The sequence below is a fragment of the Rhamphochromis sp. 'chilingali' genome (assembly GCF_963969265.1).
Source record: "Rhamphochromis sp. 'chilingali' genome assembly, chromosome: 6".
In the NCBI taxonomy this organism is placed as follows: domain Eukaryota; kingdom Metazoa; phylum Chordata; class Actinopteri; order Cichliformes; family Cichlidae; genus Rhamphochromis; species Rhamphochromis sp. 'chilingali'.
The window spans coordinates 38,400,260-38,415,899 of record NC_137933.1 but is presented as its reverse complement, the minus strand read 5'-3'; the positions used below and the strand labels follow the sequence as shown (position 1 = coordinate 38,415,899).

General features: G+C 42.2%; 1 protein-coding gene and 1 long non-coding RNA gene across 2 annotated transcripts; one reads left to right on the top strand and one right to left on the bottom strand.

Moving 5' to 3' along the window:
* The first annotated feature begins 1,233 nt into the window (after positions 1–1,233).
* slc7a6os (solute carrier family 7 member 6 opposite strand) lies at positions 1,234–12,360 on the top strand. The gene is made up of 5 exons (XM_080884203.1): positions 1,234–1,481; positions 2,820–3,149; positions 5,834–6,040; positions 8,285–8,417; positions 11,480–12,360. The coding sequence occupies exons 1-5, from the start codon at positions 1,293–1,295 to the stop codon at positions 11,620–11,622; spliced, it is 1,002 nt and encodes a 333-aa protein (XP_080740329.1). The 5' UTR covers positions 1,234–1,292; the 3' UTR covers positions 11,623–12,360.
* Positions 9,148–11,473, bottom strand: LOC308397926. Its single transcript, XR_013971862.1, has 2 exons — positions 9,673–11,473; positions 9,148–9,425 (listed from the first exon to the last, which is right to left on the bottom strand). It is a non-coding gene; the product is annotated as an uncharacterized lncRNA (long non-coding RNA).
* Positions 12,361–15,640: the final 3,280 nt, after the last annotated feature.

The following is a 15,640-nucleotide window of genomic DNA, read 5'->3' as shown; positions in this document are numbered from 1 at the left end:
ATTATAGGTATAGGTCAGGTAATGTATCTGTCCTACAAACTTAACCTATATACTACAGAATGTTATTAATTATTGTTACTGTTATTGGCTAGACATGGTAGATATTGATCTTCATAAAGCAGGTGACTTCACTGCAGACTAATCAGTTCAGTTATGTACTCTGTGGTATTTTAATATTTCTGCATTGTTTCATCAAGTATACACTCACTAAAATGCTTGTTATGTTAGCTGACTCACTGTAGGGGTGATTCAAATTGTAATAGAGAGACAGACAATAACTGCAGGAGTAAATAACGGATAGGTTGTTTTTGACACTGCCCCCTGGTGACAGTAAACGCCTGCAATATGTTGACAAAGGTCTACATGACTGTCATCAATGTAGGGAATGCGAAAATCTATATAATCTATATTATTTTGCATAACCATTGTTTTACTTTGGGCAGCTGAAGTCTATTTTGTGGACAAAATTGTTGCACTGTTAGGCTATATAAACAGGATTATGAAATTTCACTAGTAAAAGGTCTTTGTAAAACAGTTATTCCACCCGAAACAATTTTCAGGTTAGTGCAGCACCATCTTTGTGTGATAACAGATTTATTTTTAGGTTGATTTTATGATCAAATGTTATATTATGTATAATATTATGTATAATACAATTTTTGTAATAAAATAAGTACAGTTTAAAAAATTTAAAAATATATATCAACACTGATCATGTTTTATTATTATTTTATTAACTGATTAAACCATAGATTGGGATGTTGGACTATTTTTGATAACTATGTTTGAAAGCATTTTTAAGTTTGGCAAAACGTTTGAGAACCACTTGCGACTCTTTTGTCCGGAGACAAAACACTGTAGAACTTTGCAGCTCCATCATCACAAAAACAAAAAAAACAAAACAAAAAAACATTTATGTATTTGAAAAAACAAAACACAGCAATCACAATGACGTAATGTCTAAAAAAAATAGCAGAAGTCCACAAAGTCAGCTTTTAATTGGACAACGTTAACAGGAAGTGCTTTTACTTTGAAGTTTTAAGAAGTAAAATGTTTAATGTTTTATTGAGATTGTGGATTACAGTGATACATTGGAAACTCGTGACAGCAGTTTAGTTAATTTAACTATATAATAATACGAGGAAACGTATCAAGTAAACTACATCAAAGAAATTATTATAGTTTTACGAGTTTCTTCACATTCGTAGTCACCGGAAATAAAAAAGGATTGCGCTCTCTCGTGTTTCCTTTCTTTCCAACTGCCAGACACACTAAAGAGAGACGGAGACAACATGGATCCAAATACTACGATTCTCCGAGTGAAAAGAAAAAGGGGAACCGACCCCGCAGATGCTTTGCTGCTGGCATGCAAACGTATCCGTCCCGAAACGTCCCAGAGCTCAGGCGAAACGGTACCTGAGCCCAACGAAGCCGAAGTGGAAAACTCTGTCTTCAAACTCGTGGCGACCGTAGCAACACAGGTGAGGGGCCCAATGCTATCGCCAGAGCAGCGGTCAGTGGAAGGGGTAGCTTTTGAAAAATAGTGGTGGTGGGGGGTGGTATTTATCACGATAGTTGAAACCACTCAGAAGAGCTGAGTGGGTGATAGCGAGCTGAATAAAGCTGCTGAGAGCGTCACTTACTGTCCGGAACAACGCGCCTTTGTGCTTATTGTTGTTAGCAATCATGCTAGCCCTAGCTACCCCACAAACTGTTGTTAGCTTGTTTTGTGTTTTTTACGTAATCTGGGCCTTGAAAACGAAGTGACAATTAAAATCCAGGCTGTGGTATGACTAACGTTTGAAGTAAATTAAATATTTACATGCGCAATTCAATAGACGAAATAAGACCCATTACGTAAGCTAATTAGATTAGCTGTAAACACTGCTATATACAGTTGTAGCACTGCATTTGTTTGTGTAATGTGTATACCGACCACTATGGTTTTCTTTGTGGGATTCGGTAAAACGGACAGATGGCTAATGCATCTTTTTCCACTTCAGTACATTTTGAGAATGCTTCCTTTAGTGAATGATGGGCGCAATGACTGAAAAATTGATATCACAATATTGATTCTGGTGAGCTTTTATATTGGGTTTTTTGTACTCAGTCTTGTGTCAGAAGTAAGCTGTCTTAAAGTTTTTAATGTCATTAGGAAGTGAAATGGGTATGAATAAAACCACAGCCAAAATGAGGAATACACCACTCCTAGGCTCTGATGAAAAAGTTAACTATTTGGGAGGCGGATAAGGAGTCTCTCCTTAACAGGCTTTTCTGTCTTTTCTGCATTTTTAGGTGCGTGTAATGTCTTTTTATTTTTTTAACAGTAGGCTTTTCCTGGTGATAACTATGCTTTGGGAGGTGACCAAGCAAATAACCATAATTGAGTCACATACAGTTAAGGCAAAGACTCTTTGTTACCTTACATATTTCTCTGGATTTTCCTTTTATTTCTTGCCATTTGATGAATGTTGATTGTCATTTTTGTGCTAGACCTATATTGTCTTTTGAGGGCACCAAACATTTCTATGCGCAGAGAAAATTCTGGTCATTGTGTTTTCAACATGTGAATCTTGCATCTTTGCACATGTCCTATTGCTACTATTGTCTATTGTTACAAATTGGTTGTTTCCCCGTTGTAGAAAATTGGATGTGGGGTTTTTAATTGTTGGATTTCGATAATATTTGCATTAAATTAGTGGAACCGCGAGTAAGATGAGTGTGCAGTTCCGGCAGCTTCTATGAGTTGGGAATTAAAAGGGAAATCCATATTTATGTTAAAGCCTCGTGGGTTGTTATCTTTGTCATCCCATCACCAGGAAGCTCCCGTTCAGACGCAGGTTCGACAGGCTTTGGCTCGGCCTCGCACAGCGCATGCACTGCGTCCCTCTGCTGCCAGCTCACAGCGGATACTTGGTGATTTACGCAGCACAAAGTGGAGTACTCGGAGAGAGGAACGCTACAGAATACTCTCAAGCCACCGTGCTGGTCTGTCAGCCCCAGCAGAGCAACAGACACCACAGATGGGTGCTTCTGAGTGTGTAGAGGAAACGGGGAAAGAGACGGACAAATGCTGGGGGCTGGGTGAAATCCAGGTGGTGGATCTGATCCATGAGGATGGAGAGGACCAGGATAAACCTTCAGGCAAGGTAAGTTGATAGTTGGAGATTCTGGGTTTTGTTTGCAGCAGTTGTCCTAGTGCTGTTTGGCAAGCGTACTCATGAACAGCCCAATCATCAGTTATTATACTCAATTTAGGGTCCTGATATGTTGCACCTTTTTCACTTAGTGGAGGCTAAATTACAGAAACAGTCAGTTAAAAAAATAAATACCATGCTGCCGTCAGACTGTTAAAAACTATAAGTGGTTGTCCTCATAGGGCTGCTTGATTGTATTTGGGATTGTTTAACACAGATTATCATTTTACCAGAATTTACCAGGCATTAAGCTTTTACTGAACACAATTGTGCAGTTTAACAAGTGCTTTTCAGAAGGCAGATGCTACAAATATCAATATAATTCAGTTGCTGAGAGTCATCCAGTCTTAGCTCAACCACATGGCTAGCACAGTCATCAACTGTTACTGACGCTATTATCATTGGTCGGTCTCACAGATCCAATCTTCTGATTTCTCATCGTGTCAGCACATTTCCTATTCTGTTAAGTAAGGATTGTCCTGGTAATTCATTTACTATAGTCATTAGAAATTAGAGAAAAAAAAACATTAACTGGTCAAAAGTAAGAAATTGTTCAGCAAACAGGCAGAATTGTTAAACAAATAGTGCATGTCTTCTTGAGCTCTCAGCGAAGGCGGTCGCACTTTCTCCTCTCCTCCTCACCCTTATCTTCCCTGCTTCGCCTCTATGTCCTTGTCTTGTCTTGTGTGAATTTACTTTCCCTGGAACAGTCTCTCACTGTCGTTCTCTAAACCTAAAAGAGAATTATGGATTTGATCAACTGGTCTCTGAGTGCTATTGACACCCTTTTCTCAACGAGAAGTCTGGGCTCGGGAGAGCCTGAGTGCCCTGGAGGGACTTTCCCTGCCGGTTACACGATGGACGGGTGGCAGAACTGGAGGACCGTGTGCCTGGCGGGACTGTCGATCGAGGACGCTGAAGATATCTACCTATTCGGAACCATGATAACAGGGTTATCATGCAGGCCCAAGGCTGGAGCCCACCAAAACAACTCCCTGATAACGACTGTGTGATGACTATTCTTCCCGCCCCATGAAGGACACCTGGATTGGCTGGAGGACTGTTTACTTAGCCTGATAGGCCGAAGGACACTGTCTCAACTAAACTATGGACACACACACACACACACTTACACTGAAAAGCACTCACTCATCCCCCTCCCTTTCCAACGCCTTTGATGCTTGTGCCCTACCGGGGATGATAGCAGTCAACTGGACCAGCACAGATGCTGCAGGACCGGATGCGCTGTCTACGCCGGCTCTCTTACCCTTTACCCGCCCCTGTTGCTTGTCTCGTGTTTCTATGGTGTATTGATAGTCATGTGCTTTTGTGCTGAGGTGTTTTTTCTTTTATCAAACTGTTCTCCCACTAGGAGCTCAGTCTGAGTGGAGTTTTTTTTCTCCTCCTCTTACCTCATGTAGTGTATTTTCGTTGTTTTTTTCCTATCAGCCTACCTTCTGACATGTCTGCCCAATGTGATGTTTGTGTAAAGTTGGTCAGAAGGTTCCTTTGTGAGTGCGCATGCGCCATTAGCGTGCTGCCTGCTGTAACCCCTAATTTCCCTCGGGATGAATAAAGTATTCTGAGTCTGATTATTTAAAAACCTTTTGGAAGTGCATTCTTCCCCAATCGAATCACATTGATCTCTGGTCTTGCAATGTTGGATTGGAAGTGTGGCTAGTGTTAGCAGGGCTAGCAGGAGCAGCAGCAATCTTTTCTTGGAGTTTAAAAACCATGCACGAACAACACTGCATTACTCCAGTTGAGCTTTCACTGCTGACAAATAGACAGGGAGGGAGAGAGAGACACACACACACACACACACACACACACACACACACACACTGCAGGCCTAGCTAGTTCTAGACCAGGGGTGTCAAACTCAAATACACAGTGGGCCAAAATTCAAAACTGGAACAAAGTCGCGGGCTAACGTTAATATTTATTGAAACATATTTATTCCTCCAGATATAAGAATGAATCTTTTCTTATGGACTCAAACACGTTTTGCTGAAAAACTGAATATGGAACAAGCAGAAGTTAATACTAAACAATATATATATTAGCTGTATAATACCAGTAGGCCAGCTCTAATAGTAATTTGGTATGGCTTCGCGGGCCAAATGTAATTAGTCTGCGGGCCAAATTTGGCCCGCGGGCCAGAGTTTGACACCTATGTTCTAGACTGTGACATAACATCTCAGAACAGTTAAATAGTGTTGCACGTGTATAATTAGCTTAACTATACCAACCAGCCAGGTCAGCTGTGTTAAGGTGTCTGATCGAAGAGTCACGTTCATTTGGCTTTTTAAGAAGCGTTCAGGCTCGACCGTTTCAGTCACAATTTCAGTCGTGTGCTTCAGCTGTAGGAAAGATCACTTACTTTAGTGAGAATGTCTGGAGTTACTGCAGCCACTGGTATTACACTGCCTACCAGCAAACACATGAAGCTCACAACTTGCCTCTTCCTAACAGCATGTGTTTTGATAGTTACCGGTAAACAGCTGTGAGATTTTTTTTTTTTTTTTTTCCAGTATTGATGTAAATGTCATTTAATTTGCCATTAGGCCCAACTAGACTGACTATCAGCTCATTAATTTGTTCCATTTCTAATCACTTGCTTTATTTTTCTAAAGATACTGTCCTCAGAACCAGATGAGATTCTCTGTAACAACACCAAGATGCTGCGGGAGCGTCTGAGCATATCTGGAGATAGACTGGGGGAAGAGCACCGAGAGCAGGACGATGGCTACGTCTATGATCTTTACTACCAGGAAACGGTCACCCCAGGGTGGATCCAGGACATCCTGTCTGTCAGAGCCTATGCTGATGAGGGAGAACTGGTGTGTGTGGATGGATGGACGGACAGATGAATGAGTGCTGAAATTGGAGTGAGTGAATGGGTGGAGTGGTCCAAATTTTACAGTGGGGCAAAAAAGTATTTAGTCAGCCACCGATTGTGCAAGTTCCCCCACCTAAAATGATGACAGAGGTCAGTAATTTGCACCAGAGGTACACTTCAACTGTGAGACACAGAATGTGAAAAAAAAAATCCATGAATCCACATGGTAGGATTTGTAAAGAATTTATTCGTAAATCAGGGTGGAAAATAAGTATTTGGTCAATAACAAAAATACAACTCAATACTTTGTAACATAACCTTTGTTGGCAATAACAGAGGTCAAACGTTTACTATAGGTCTTTACCAGGTTTGCACACACAGTAGCTGGTATTTTGGCCCATTCCTCCATGCAGATCTTCTCGAGAGCAGTGATGTTTTGGGGCTGTCGCCGAGCAACACGGACTTTCAACTCCCGCCACAGATTTTCTATGGGGTTGAGGTCTGGAGACTGGCTAGGCCACTCCAGGATTTTCAAATGCTTCTTACGGAGCCACTCCTTTGTTGCCCGGGCGGTGTGTTTTGGATCATTGTCATGTTGGAAGACCCAGCCTCGTTTCATCTTCAAAGTTCTCACTGATGGAAGGAGGTTTTGGCTCAAAATCTCACGATACATGGCCCCATTCATTCTGTCCTTAACACGGATCAGTCGTCCTGTCCCCTTGGCAGAAAAACAGCCCCATAGCATGATGTTTCCACCCCCATGCTTCACAGTAGGTATGGTGTTCTTGGGATGCAACTCAGTATTCTTCTTCCTCCAAACACGACGAGTTGAGTTTATACCAAAAAGTTCTGCTTTGGTTTCATCTGACCACATGACATTCTCCCAATCCTCTGCTGTATCATACATGTGCTCTCTGGCAAACTTCAGACGGGCCTGGACATGCACTGGCTTCAGCAGCGGAACACGTCTGGCACTGCGGGATTTGATTCCCTGCCGTTGTAGTGTGTTACTGATGGTGACCTTTGTTACTTTGGTCCCAGCTCTCTGCAGGTCATTCACCAGGTCCCCCCGTGTGGTTCTGGGATCTTTGCTCACCGTTCTCATGATCATTTTGACCCCACGGGATGAGATCTTGCGTGGAGCCCCAGATCGAGGGAGATTATCAGTGGTCTTGTATGTCTTCCATTTTCTGATGATTGCTCCCACAGTTGATTTTTTCACACCAAGCTGCTTGCCTATTGTAGATTCACTCTTCCCAGTCTGGTGCAGGTCTACAATACTTTTCCTGGTGTCCTTCGAAAGCTCTTTGGTCTTGGCCATGGCGGAGTTTGGAGTCTGACTGTTTGAGGCTGTGGACAGGTGTCTTTTATACAGATGATGAGTTCAAACAGGTGCCATCCACACAGGTAACGAGTGGGGGACAGAAAAGCTTCTTACAGAAGACGTTACAGGTCTGTGAGAGCCAGAGATTTTCCTTGTTTGAGGTGACCAAATACTTATTTTCCACCCTAATTTACAAATAAATTCTTTACAAATCCTACCATGTGAATTCATGGATTTTTTTTTTCTTTTTTTTTCACATTCTGTCTCTCACAGTTGAAGTGTACCTCTGGTGCAAATTACTGACCTCTGTCATCATTTTAAGTGGGGGAACTTGCACAATCGGTGGCTGACTAAATACTTTTTTGCCCCACTGTATATTTGGAAAAATAAATGATGGTCAGGTGGTAAACAGGTGGCCTTTAAAGCAGAAATATTATTTGATATTTACAGGGGAGTATCCTGTCATTGCTATAAAATGATCGCTTGTTTGTAAACAAGCATCACTACTTTGTAATGGTGCCTGGGGAATGTAGAAACATTTTGTTGCATTACTGCCACCTTCTGGTGGTGGTAGTTCATTACAGTTTGGCACTAGTTTAAAATAATCTCAAAAGGGTAGAAGAGGGGTTAAGATGAGAAAAATGTTGGGGTTTTTTGTAACTTAACTGATGATTTTTAAATGGTGTTTATTTTAAAGCATTGAAAGTAAAAATTTAAGCAAGAAGATTGTTTAGTTTTGTTGCCCTGGATGTGTGGAGAAGTAATTTGCCAAAGCATACCGTTAGGGTTTCTTCTTATCAGTGATGACTCAAAATCTCACTGGTAATTTTTAATATCAAACCACAACACTGACTTAAACATTTATAAAAAAAAAAAAAAAAAAAAAAGCTTTTCTGATAAATGTGGTGTTTTTAATCTCAGGTTCCTGACCTTGTGGTTCATGAAGAGGAAGTGTATGAAGATGAGGATGATGAGAACGAGGAAGGCAACTGGAGGAATGACTACCCTGATGAGGAGAGCAATACAGACAGTGACAGAGAGGAGCGCTATGGTGGTATGTATTTAGAAACATGTCAGTTATTCAGTGCTGCAGTCTCTACTTGAACTCCTGTTAATTTAAACAAATGTCTCCCATTTCATCTTTTACTATGATAGCAAGATGCCAAAAGTTATTTGGTCAAACCAGGTTAGTGTGATATTCTAGTCATTTTCACTCATAGACAGTATCCTAAGGTCTTAGTTATACTTTTGATTGTCTAGACCTCTGCATTACGAAACTTAGTGTGCATAACTTGAGAATTGGTTCTCTACAAGAACTCATTCAAAGTCGTTCATTTCCTTCCTTCCTTTGCTTGCCAATCAATTGCACTTGCACTACATTTAGCTGATTTCAGTTGTTGTGCCAGAGGAGGAAAATGGTGGCGCAGTCTACAGAGTGGATATAGACAGTACTTTTATTCTTATTGTAAAAGAGGCTGCAGTGTCCGTTTCTACCTGTTCATGTTTCTAAAGTAGAATCACTGTGGCGATCCATTTGAATGTCTGTGTGCTGGTTTTCATCTTTTGCTTTTTGTTGTCAGTTTTGCATTCATACCGAAATACCAAGAGAAAGCTCATATGAGTATCCTCATTAAAATACAGATTTGTGTTGGTGTGTGGGACTGTAGCCTGTATGTTTGTATTGTTACATTGATATTTATGAGAGTGCATTTCAGTTCATTTTAAGGAGAAATGCCAAAGTAATGTAACAAGTAGTGTATCGTGTTACTTTCTCCTGAGTGTAATTCTTTTTTTTTTTTTTTTTTTTTTTTTCTTTTTTTTTTTTTTTTTTTTTAAATGACATCAGAAACAGCAGTATGCGACATTACGTGATGGCAGAGCTTCAGTTCATCCTTTGTCATTTTTTTTTTTTTTTTTTTTTTTTTTTTTTTTTTTAATAAATAGGACAGGGGGAATGAATGAGAGAAAGAGGGGGAGAGAAAGAAAGAAAACCAAAGGGGAGAAGAGACGGTGAGAAGGGGGGGGAAGAGAGAGAAAAAAAAAAAAAGAACTCCTGGGTCACCTGTATGGAGAGAAAAAAAAAAAAACAAACAAAAAAAACAAACAGAGGAGACAGCAAACAACAAAGAGTAACATAATAATAGAGAAAACAAAGCACCATCACAATAAACTAGCTAGTCATAGATATCAATATTTACTAAATAATAAACGATATTGTGCAGCACGCAAGATAGACAGCGCACAGTGTGCTTTGAGGCAGCAGCCAAGAAAGCTTTAGTCCGCGTCTGTGAATACCCATGTGTGCATACCTGTGTGGATCAGCATGCTTGCATTCCAAAGGTTTCTCCATGTAATGATCTGCTAGGGAGTGTGGGGGGGCCACAGCCCCGTCCTCCAGGGTGTGAAGCAGGTATGGAGGAGATCAAAACTCCAGACATCCAGAGGCCCCCAGAACACAAGAGACCATGGAAGACCAACAGAGGGGCAGCCGCGCCACTGTCCCAGAAAGAGCTGAGGAGAGTCCCAGATGAGGGCTCGCCCAGCAGCCGCGGAGCAGAAGTCAGGGGGAGTTGCAGTGACGCGCCCGTGAGCTCCGCCGGCCCCCAGCTGTGCCTGAGTGACCGAGCCCCAGGCCGAGAGGCCGGGGGCACCCCACCTCCAAAGGGGCCCGAGCGAGCCCCAGGCTCCAGGCCCCGACAAGCGGCCGCCAAGGAGTGAGCCGGTGTGTACCCGGACGCCCACCCCCAGACACAAAGAACCACCAACACACCGACACCTGAGGGAGTCCGCCACCGGCAGGGGAAGTGGTGGTGGGTGGAGATAGGCCTCCAAACCTTGGAGGGCCTGAGGTGTCCCCAGAGAGGTGGCGTCTGATACCCAACCTGACATATAGACACAGACATACAGGCACACACAGACACAAACATCCATTCCCACCCTCATGCTCTCATATGCACTTACTCCACACTCAACCAACGTGGAGACAGACATAAAGAGACGTTGTACACACGATCACACTCCCCAAGCGTACTCTACAAACCGGGTCTAGGTACCCTTGCCCCTGGAGGGGGGAGTTGCACCCAGACCCAGGTGGTGTTACCCTTTTCCCTGCGGTGGGGAGAGGCAGACCGCCCCGACTCCGCAGCAGCAGGGAGGCCCCACACCCCAGACCGCAGTCGGACGGCCAACTCCTCCTACTAGCCCTCCCGCTCCAGCAGGCCGCAGAGAATGGGGGTGGGAGAAGACTCCAAACCTCCCTCCACCCGCTCATTGTAGTGTTGATGCATGTGTGTTCTAAGGTGCAATTAAAACCCAGGAGGGCATGGAGCTACCTGCCAAGGAGCAGCAGGTAAGCGCATAGTCCCTCCTGCTAGCCCTCAATGACTAAGTGTATTTAAAATTGAGAGGTGGGCAACGACGTCAGGGGTGAGGTGTACACCCTGATGGTGATTTGGACTCCGTGATTGTGCCCACCCCCAAGATCCTATATGTATGTGTAATGAGAGTGTGAATAATGTGAATGTCTAAGTTGTGGGATAAAATTGAGGCAGAGGCAGCCAGAAGGGGACAGGGGGGGGGGTAGCCTCCTCTGCACCCTGGTGACATACCCCCATCCTGAGTGTAATTCGATTAAATGAAATTTATTGATCCCTAGGGTTTTTTTTTTTTTTTTTTTTTAAGTATTCTGATTCTGATTAAGGAAACTACTGCATTACTTTTAAGAAAAGTGTTCTGCTTAAGACTGTATGTAGGACATGGATGGAGCCACCACGTCACTCAATGGTTTTTGTAGTCTTTCAGACCAGGAAGTTAACATATATGGGTGAGAAGGTTCGGTGCTGAGGTTTGTAGATTGCATCGATAAACTCGCAAGACAGACATAGATACGTGCTAGTTGTTGCTAAGCAACGGACTGATGAAACACTTACTAAAACTAGAGTACAGATTTCGCAATATTTACCAACTTCAAATGGCAATTCAGTGAAGTTCAGTTCACTAAGCTGTTGTTTCTTGCTCCCTGTGTGTTTGCTTCATTTTTCAGCCTCAGTGTCACTTAGTGCAAACAAGTGTTAAATGGTGTTTATTTGCTAACCATTGCATTTGCCTTCTGTGCAGGATACTGGGAGGAGGAACACTCCTACAGCAGGAGGAGCTGGCAGCGCTACCAGAGGGAAGTGATGCATGAGCTGGGCTGCCGTGGTGGTGACGACGACGACAACGGCGATGATGACGATGGAGACAAATATGATTCCGATTGATCTGCTCTTCACCCCACTTGTAGTGGATCTTTCCAGTTACCTTTCCACAAGTAACCCCTTACTCTGTGCAACATCTGTGTAGCAGAGACTGAAAAGGTTATAAAGAAATCACTTTTCACAGTGTAGCAGTTTATGTGTAGCACTCAACAAATGGGCAACCTTTCTGGAAAACACCGGGAAACAATACCTTGGTTAAAAACGTGCCAAAAGTATTTTGTCACAGTTATGAAGTTCAGTGGCCACTAACTGATCAGATCATTTTCCTACACAGATGGTGATGGAGTAGGTGAGTTATTTGCAGAAGGGTCCCGTGTGTCCTTTTTGGTTTTTTTAAACTGTGGTGGAGTGAATTCATGTGTGGATGTTTGTTCAAAGTGGATGTGTGTTAGAAAATGTTGCACATTAGTGTGGTATGCCTCGTATGCTTTGTGCTCTTATCCTTCTGTTAGTGAGACGTCTCGGGCCGCGCGTGGTTGCAGTTTAGGGTGTTTGCATTTTGTGCATGGTAGTGCGTGAACGTATAACTGTGTTAGATTTTTTTTTTTTTTTTTTTTTTTTTTGCATAATGTGAAAGCGTGGTGCATCAATTCTGTTGTGGGTGTGCGAGTTGGGTTCAGAAAATCTCCTCTGGAGTTTAAATTGTTTCTCTTGGATGCCTGTTCTGTTAAGGTTTTTGTAAATATGTAGATGTGTATAAAAGAAAAGCTTTCAAAATAAACATGAAACATCTCAGTGTCAGTTTGTCCTGCATTCTAAAGAAGAGGTTAAAATGTATTACTATGCCATATCATTGGTTTGTAAAACATGTATAAATATCTTATTACTTTATAAACATAGTTTGAGTTCAAAGGCTTAGATGGATTAATGGCAGGTTCTTTCTTTATTTTAATTTTTTTTTTCAACCTGGTTAAGTGACCATGGTAACTTCTGCTCAACCTATAGCCAGTTAAGAGCAGAGACCTGTACTGTGAAGCAGGATTTGGGCTAATCCAGGGCCCCGTACAATAAAGGGGGTTCTGACTATCCAGGGTATCATTCCACTATCACTTGCTAATATTGGCAATTGGGACACACAGACCACTTAAAGTGGTTATCAACACTTAAAAGTTATTCCAGGGTTTCCCCTGGATGTTCACATGAAAGGAGCGCTGTTAACAGAATTTAAGCAATTTATAAGTTGCAGGATCATGACTCTTCCACAGAAACTGATCCCCAAAAGTGCCACCTACTTCAGAAACACAATGTGCCTGTGAAATGCAACACACAATTAATAGTGCAGAAACTGGTTAATCTGGTGATTTAGCACATAAAATAAACATTTTAATTTAATTGGCTGCGTCCCTGTCAGTGCTGCTGTTTATTTCTAAGGTGACGGCCCATTACAGCTCAGAATTCCAATATATAAGCTTAGTTTACATACTTAATGTGTGGTCACCAAGTATCTTCCGTAGATGTCCTATTTTAAGATCAGATTTTAATGCTATGGAACAATAATTGTTTCCTGCCAACAGGGGAAAAAATCAAGGAATGAATGTGTCTAATAATCTTTATTTATTACTAACACTCATTATGGAAAGGAAAAGACATTAGAAACAGCAGAAAAATTGAACACTCTGCTACTCCCCCCACAGAGCTCTTTGTCCAGAGCTGGTTAGTTTCCAGAGTAGAGATCAACAGATCATTCTGCTGATGTGGGTAAACTCCTTCTGTTGGTAGTCCTTTTCAGTATGGTGTCAAAATACACCAGATGATGTATTGTTTTAATCAAAAATATGAGCACAGATGTCTGTGAGCCTTAGGGTGGTAAACTCCACCACACAAGCACATCAATTAATACTCTGTTACCCATCTAGACTTTAGAGCAGCGGTCTCCAACTCCAGGCCTCGAGGGCCGGTGTCCTACAGTTTTTAGATGTGTCCTTGATCCAACACAGCTGATTTAAATGGCTAAATTACCTCCTCAACATGTCTTGCAGTTCTCCAGAGGCCTGTAATGAACTAATTTGATTCAGGTGTGTAGACCCAGGGTGCGATCTAAAGCCTGCAGGACACCAGCCCTCGAGGCCTGGAGTTGGAGACCCACGGAATACAGGAAGAAAATGTAAATTTGAGGGGTTGTTTTTATATACAGCAATTACAGAAGCTTGAATTTCATCAGGATACTTTTCATTTCTCACATAAGAAAAATAATGGTGAGCATCACCAGCGTGGTACAGTTCCAATTGTAACAGTTATTGTTATGTAAATATATCAATTGCATATACATAGGAAATTGATATCATAGATTGTGATACAGTTTACTTTTTGTTGTACAGTAAACCTGTCAGCTGGTCCAGCTGAGGTGTACAGGGACCAGTATCCCCGCCCCCTGCTGCTAGGTAACTTTCCCACCCATCCTCCAGCCAAACACAGCTGCAGGGTCAGGTAGCAGCCAAGGTCCTGGCCAGAGGCCAGCGACAAGTCAAAGCCTTTGGCTTTGACTCATCACAATTGTTGGGCAATCGTGGCTCAAGAGTTGGGCGTTCGTCTTGTAATCGGAAGGTTGCCGGTTCGAGCCCCGGCTCAGACAGTCTACTGGTGGTGGTCAGAGGGCCCAGTGGCGCCAGTGTCCGGCAGCCTCGCCTCTGTCAGTGCGCCCCAGGGCAGCTGTGGCTACAATGTAGCTTGCCATCAGCAGTGTGTGAATGGGTGGATGACTGAATGTGTAGAGCGCTTTGGGGTCCTTAGGGACTAGTAAAGTGCTATACAGGCCATTTACCATTTTACAATCGGTCATCACACATTAATCTTACCGTAATTATTAAATCTTACACAGCAAGTGGCACAATCTTATAATATACCTTATAACAACATTGGTTACATACTTAACATGGTGATTCTCATATATAAAAACATTCAGTGTAGGTTCATGGTGAGTGAGTGAGTGTGTGTGTGTGTGTGTGTGTGTGTGTGTGTGTGTGTGTGTGTGTGTGTGTGTGTGTGAGAGAGAGACAGATTATATCACATGATATTTTATTGTGATGTGTTCAGGATCTCTGTTACAATGTTACTGTTTTGGTTGTGCTGCGTGAAAGGCGTTGAGTGTGCATTGGGGGAGGTTAGTTACTGGAGCTGCCCTGTTACTGTACCACCTTAATAAACCATGTGCTTAAGACTTTACGTGAAAGTTAAAATATATATGTTCAGTGCATAGATATATAGTGTGTATAGTTATATAGTTATATGTAGCCGCTAAGACTGGTGAACCTAAATCTTCACCACCACGTCTGTATACATGCAAGCGAAAAGGGGAGCGAGCGGATCAGCACTCAGGGCACAGAAACTAAGCTGGCTTCAAACACACCATTTATTTCCATAAAAAAAAAAAACACAGCCAGAATCACAAATACAAGTTAAAATTCCCCATATACAATAAAAATAGTGTTTGCAACCCGCTAAAAACCCTGCCAGGACTCCACACCTGAACACGGCCTCCCTCGTCTCACCGTCAGATGCAGGCAGAAGGGCATCCCTGCCCTGTTGTGAATTGCGGCCATCGCCACCCACTGTTGCTGTTCCTGCGTTGGGACTGGATCGCCGAACCCCCCCTACGGTGGCCCCTAGAGACAAAGCACGTACAAAATACAAAACACATGCAAAACCCATAGCACATGCAAAATACAAAACACTTACAAAATACAAAACACATGCAAAATACAAAACACATGCAAAATACAAAACACTTACAAAATACAAAACACATGCAAAATACAAAACACATGCAAAATACAAAACACATACAAAATACAAAACACATGCAAAAGACAAAACACATGCAAAATACAAAACACATGCAAAAGACAAAACACATACAAAATACAAAACATATGCAAAATACAAAACACTTACAAAATCCAAAACACATGCAAAATACAAAACACATGCAAAAGACAAAACACATGCAAAATACAAAACACATGCAAAATACAAAACACATACAAAATACAAAACACATGCAAAAGACAAAACACATGCAAAA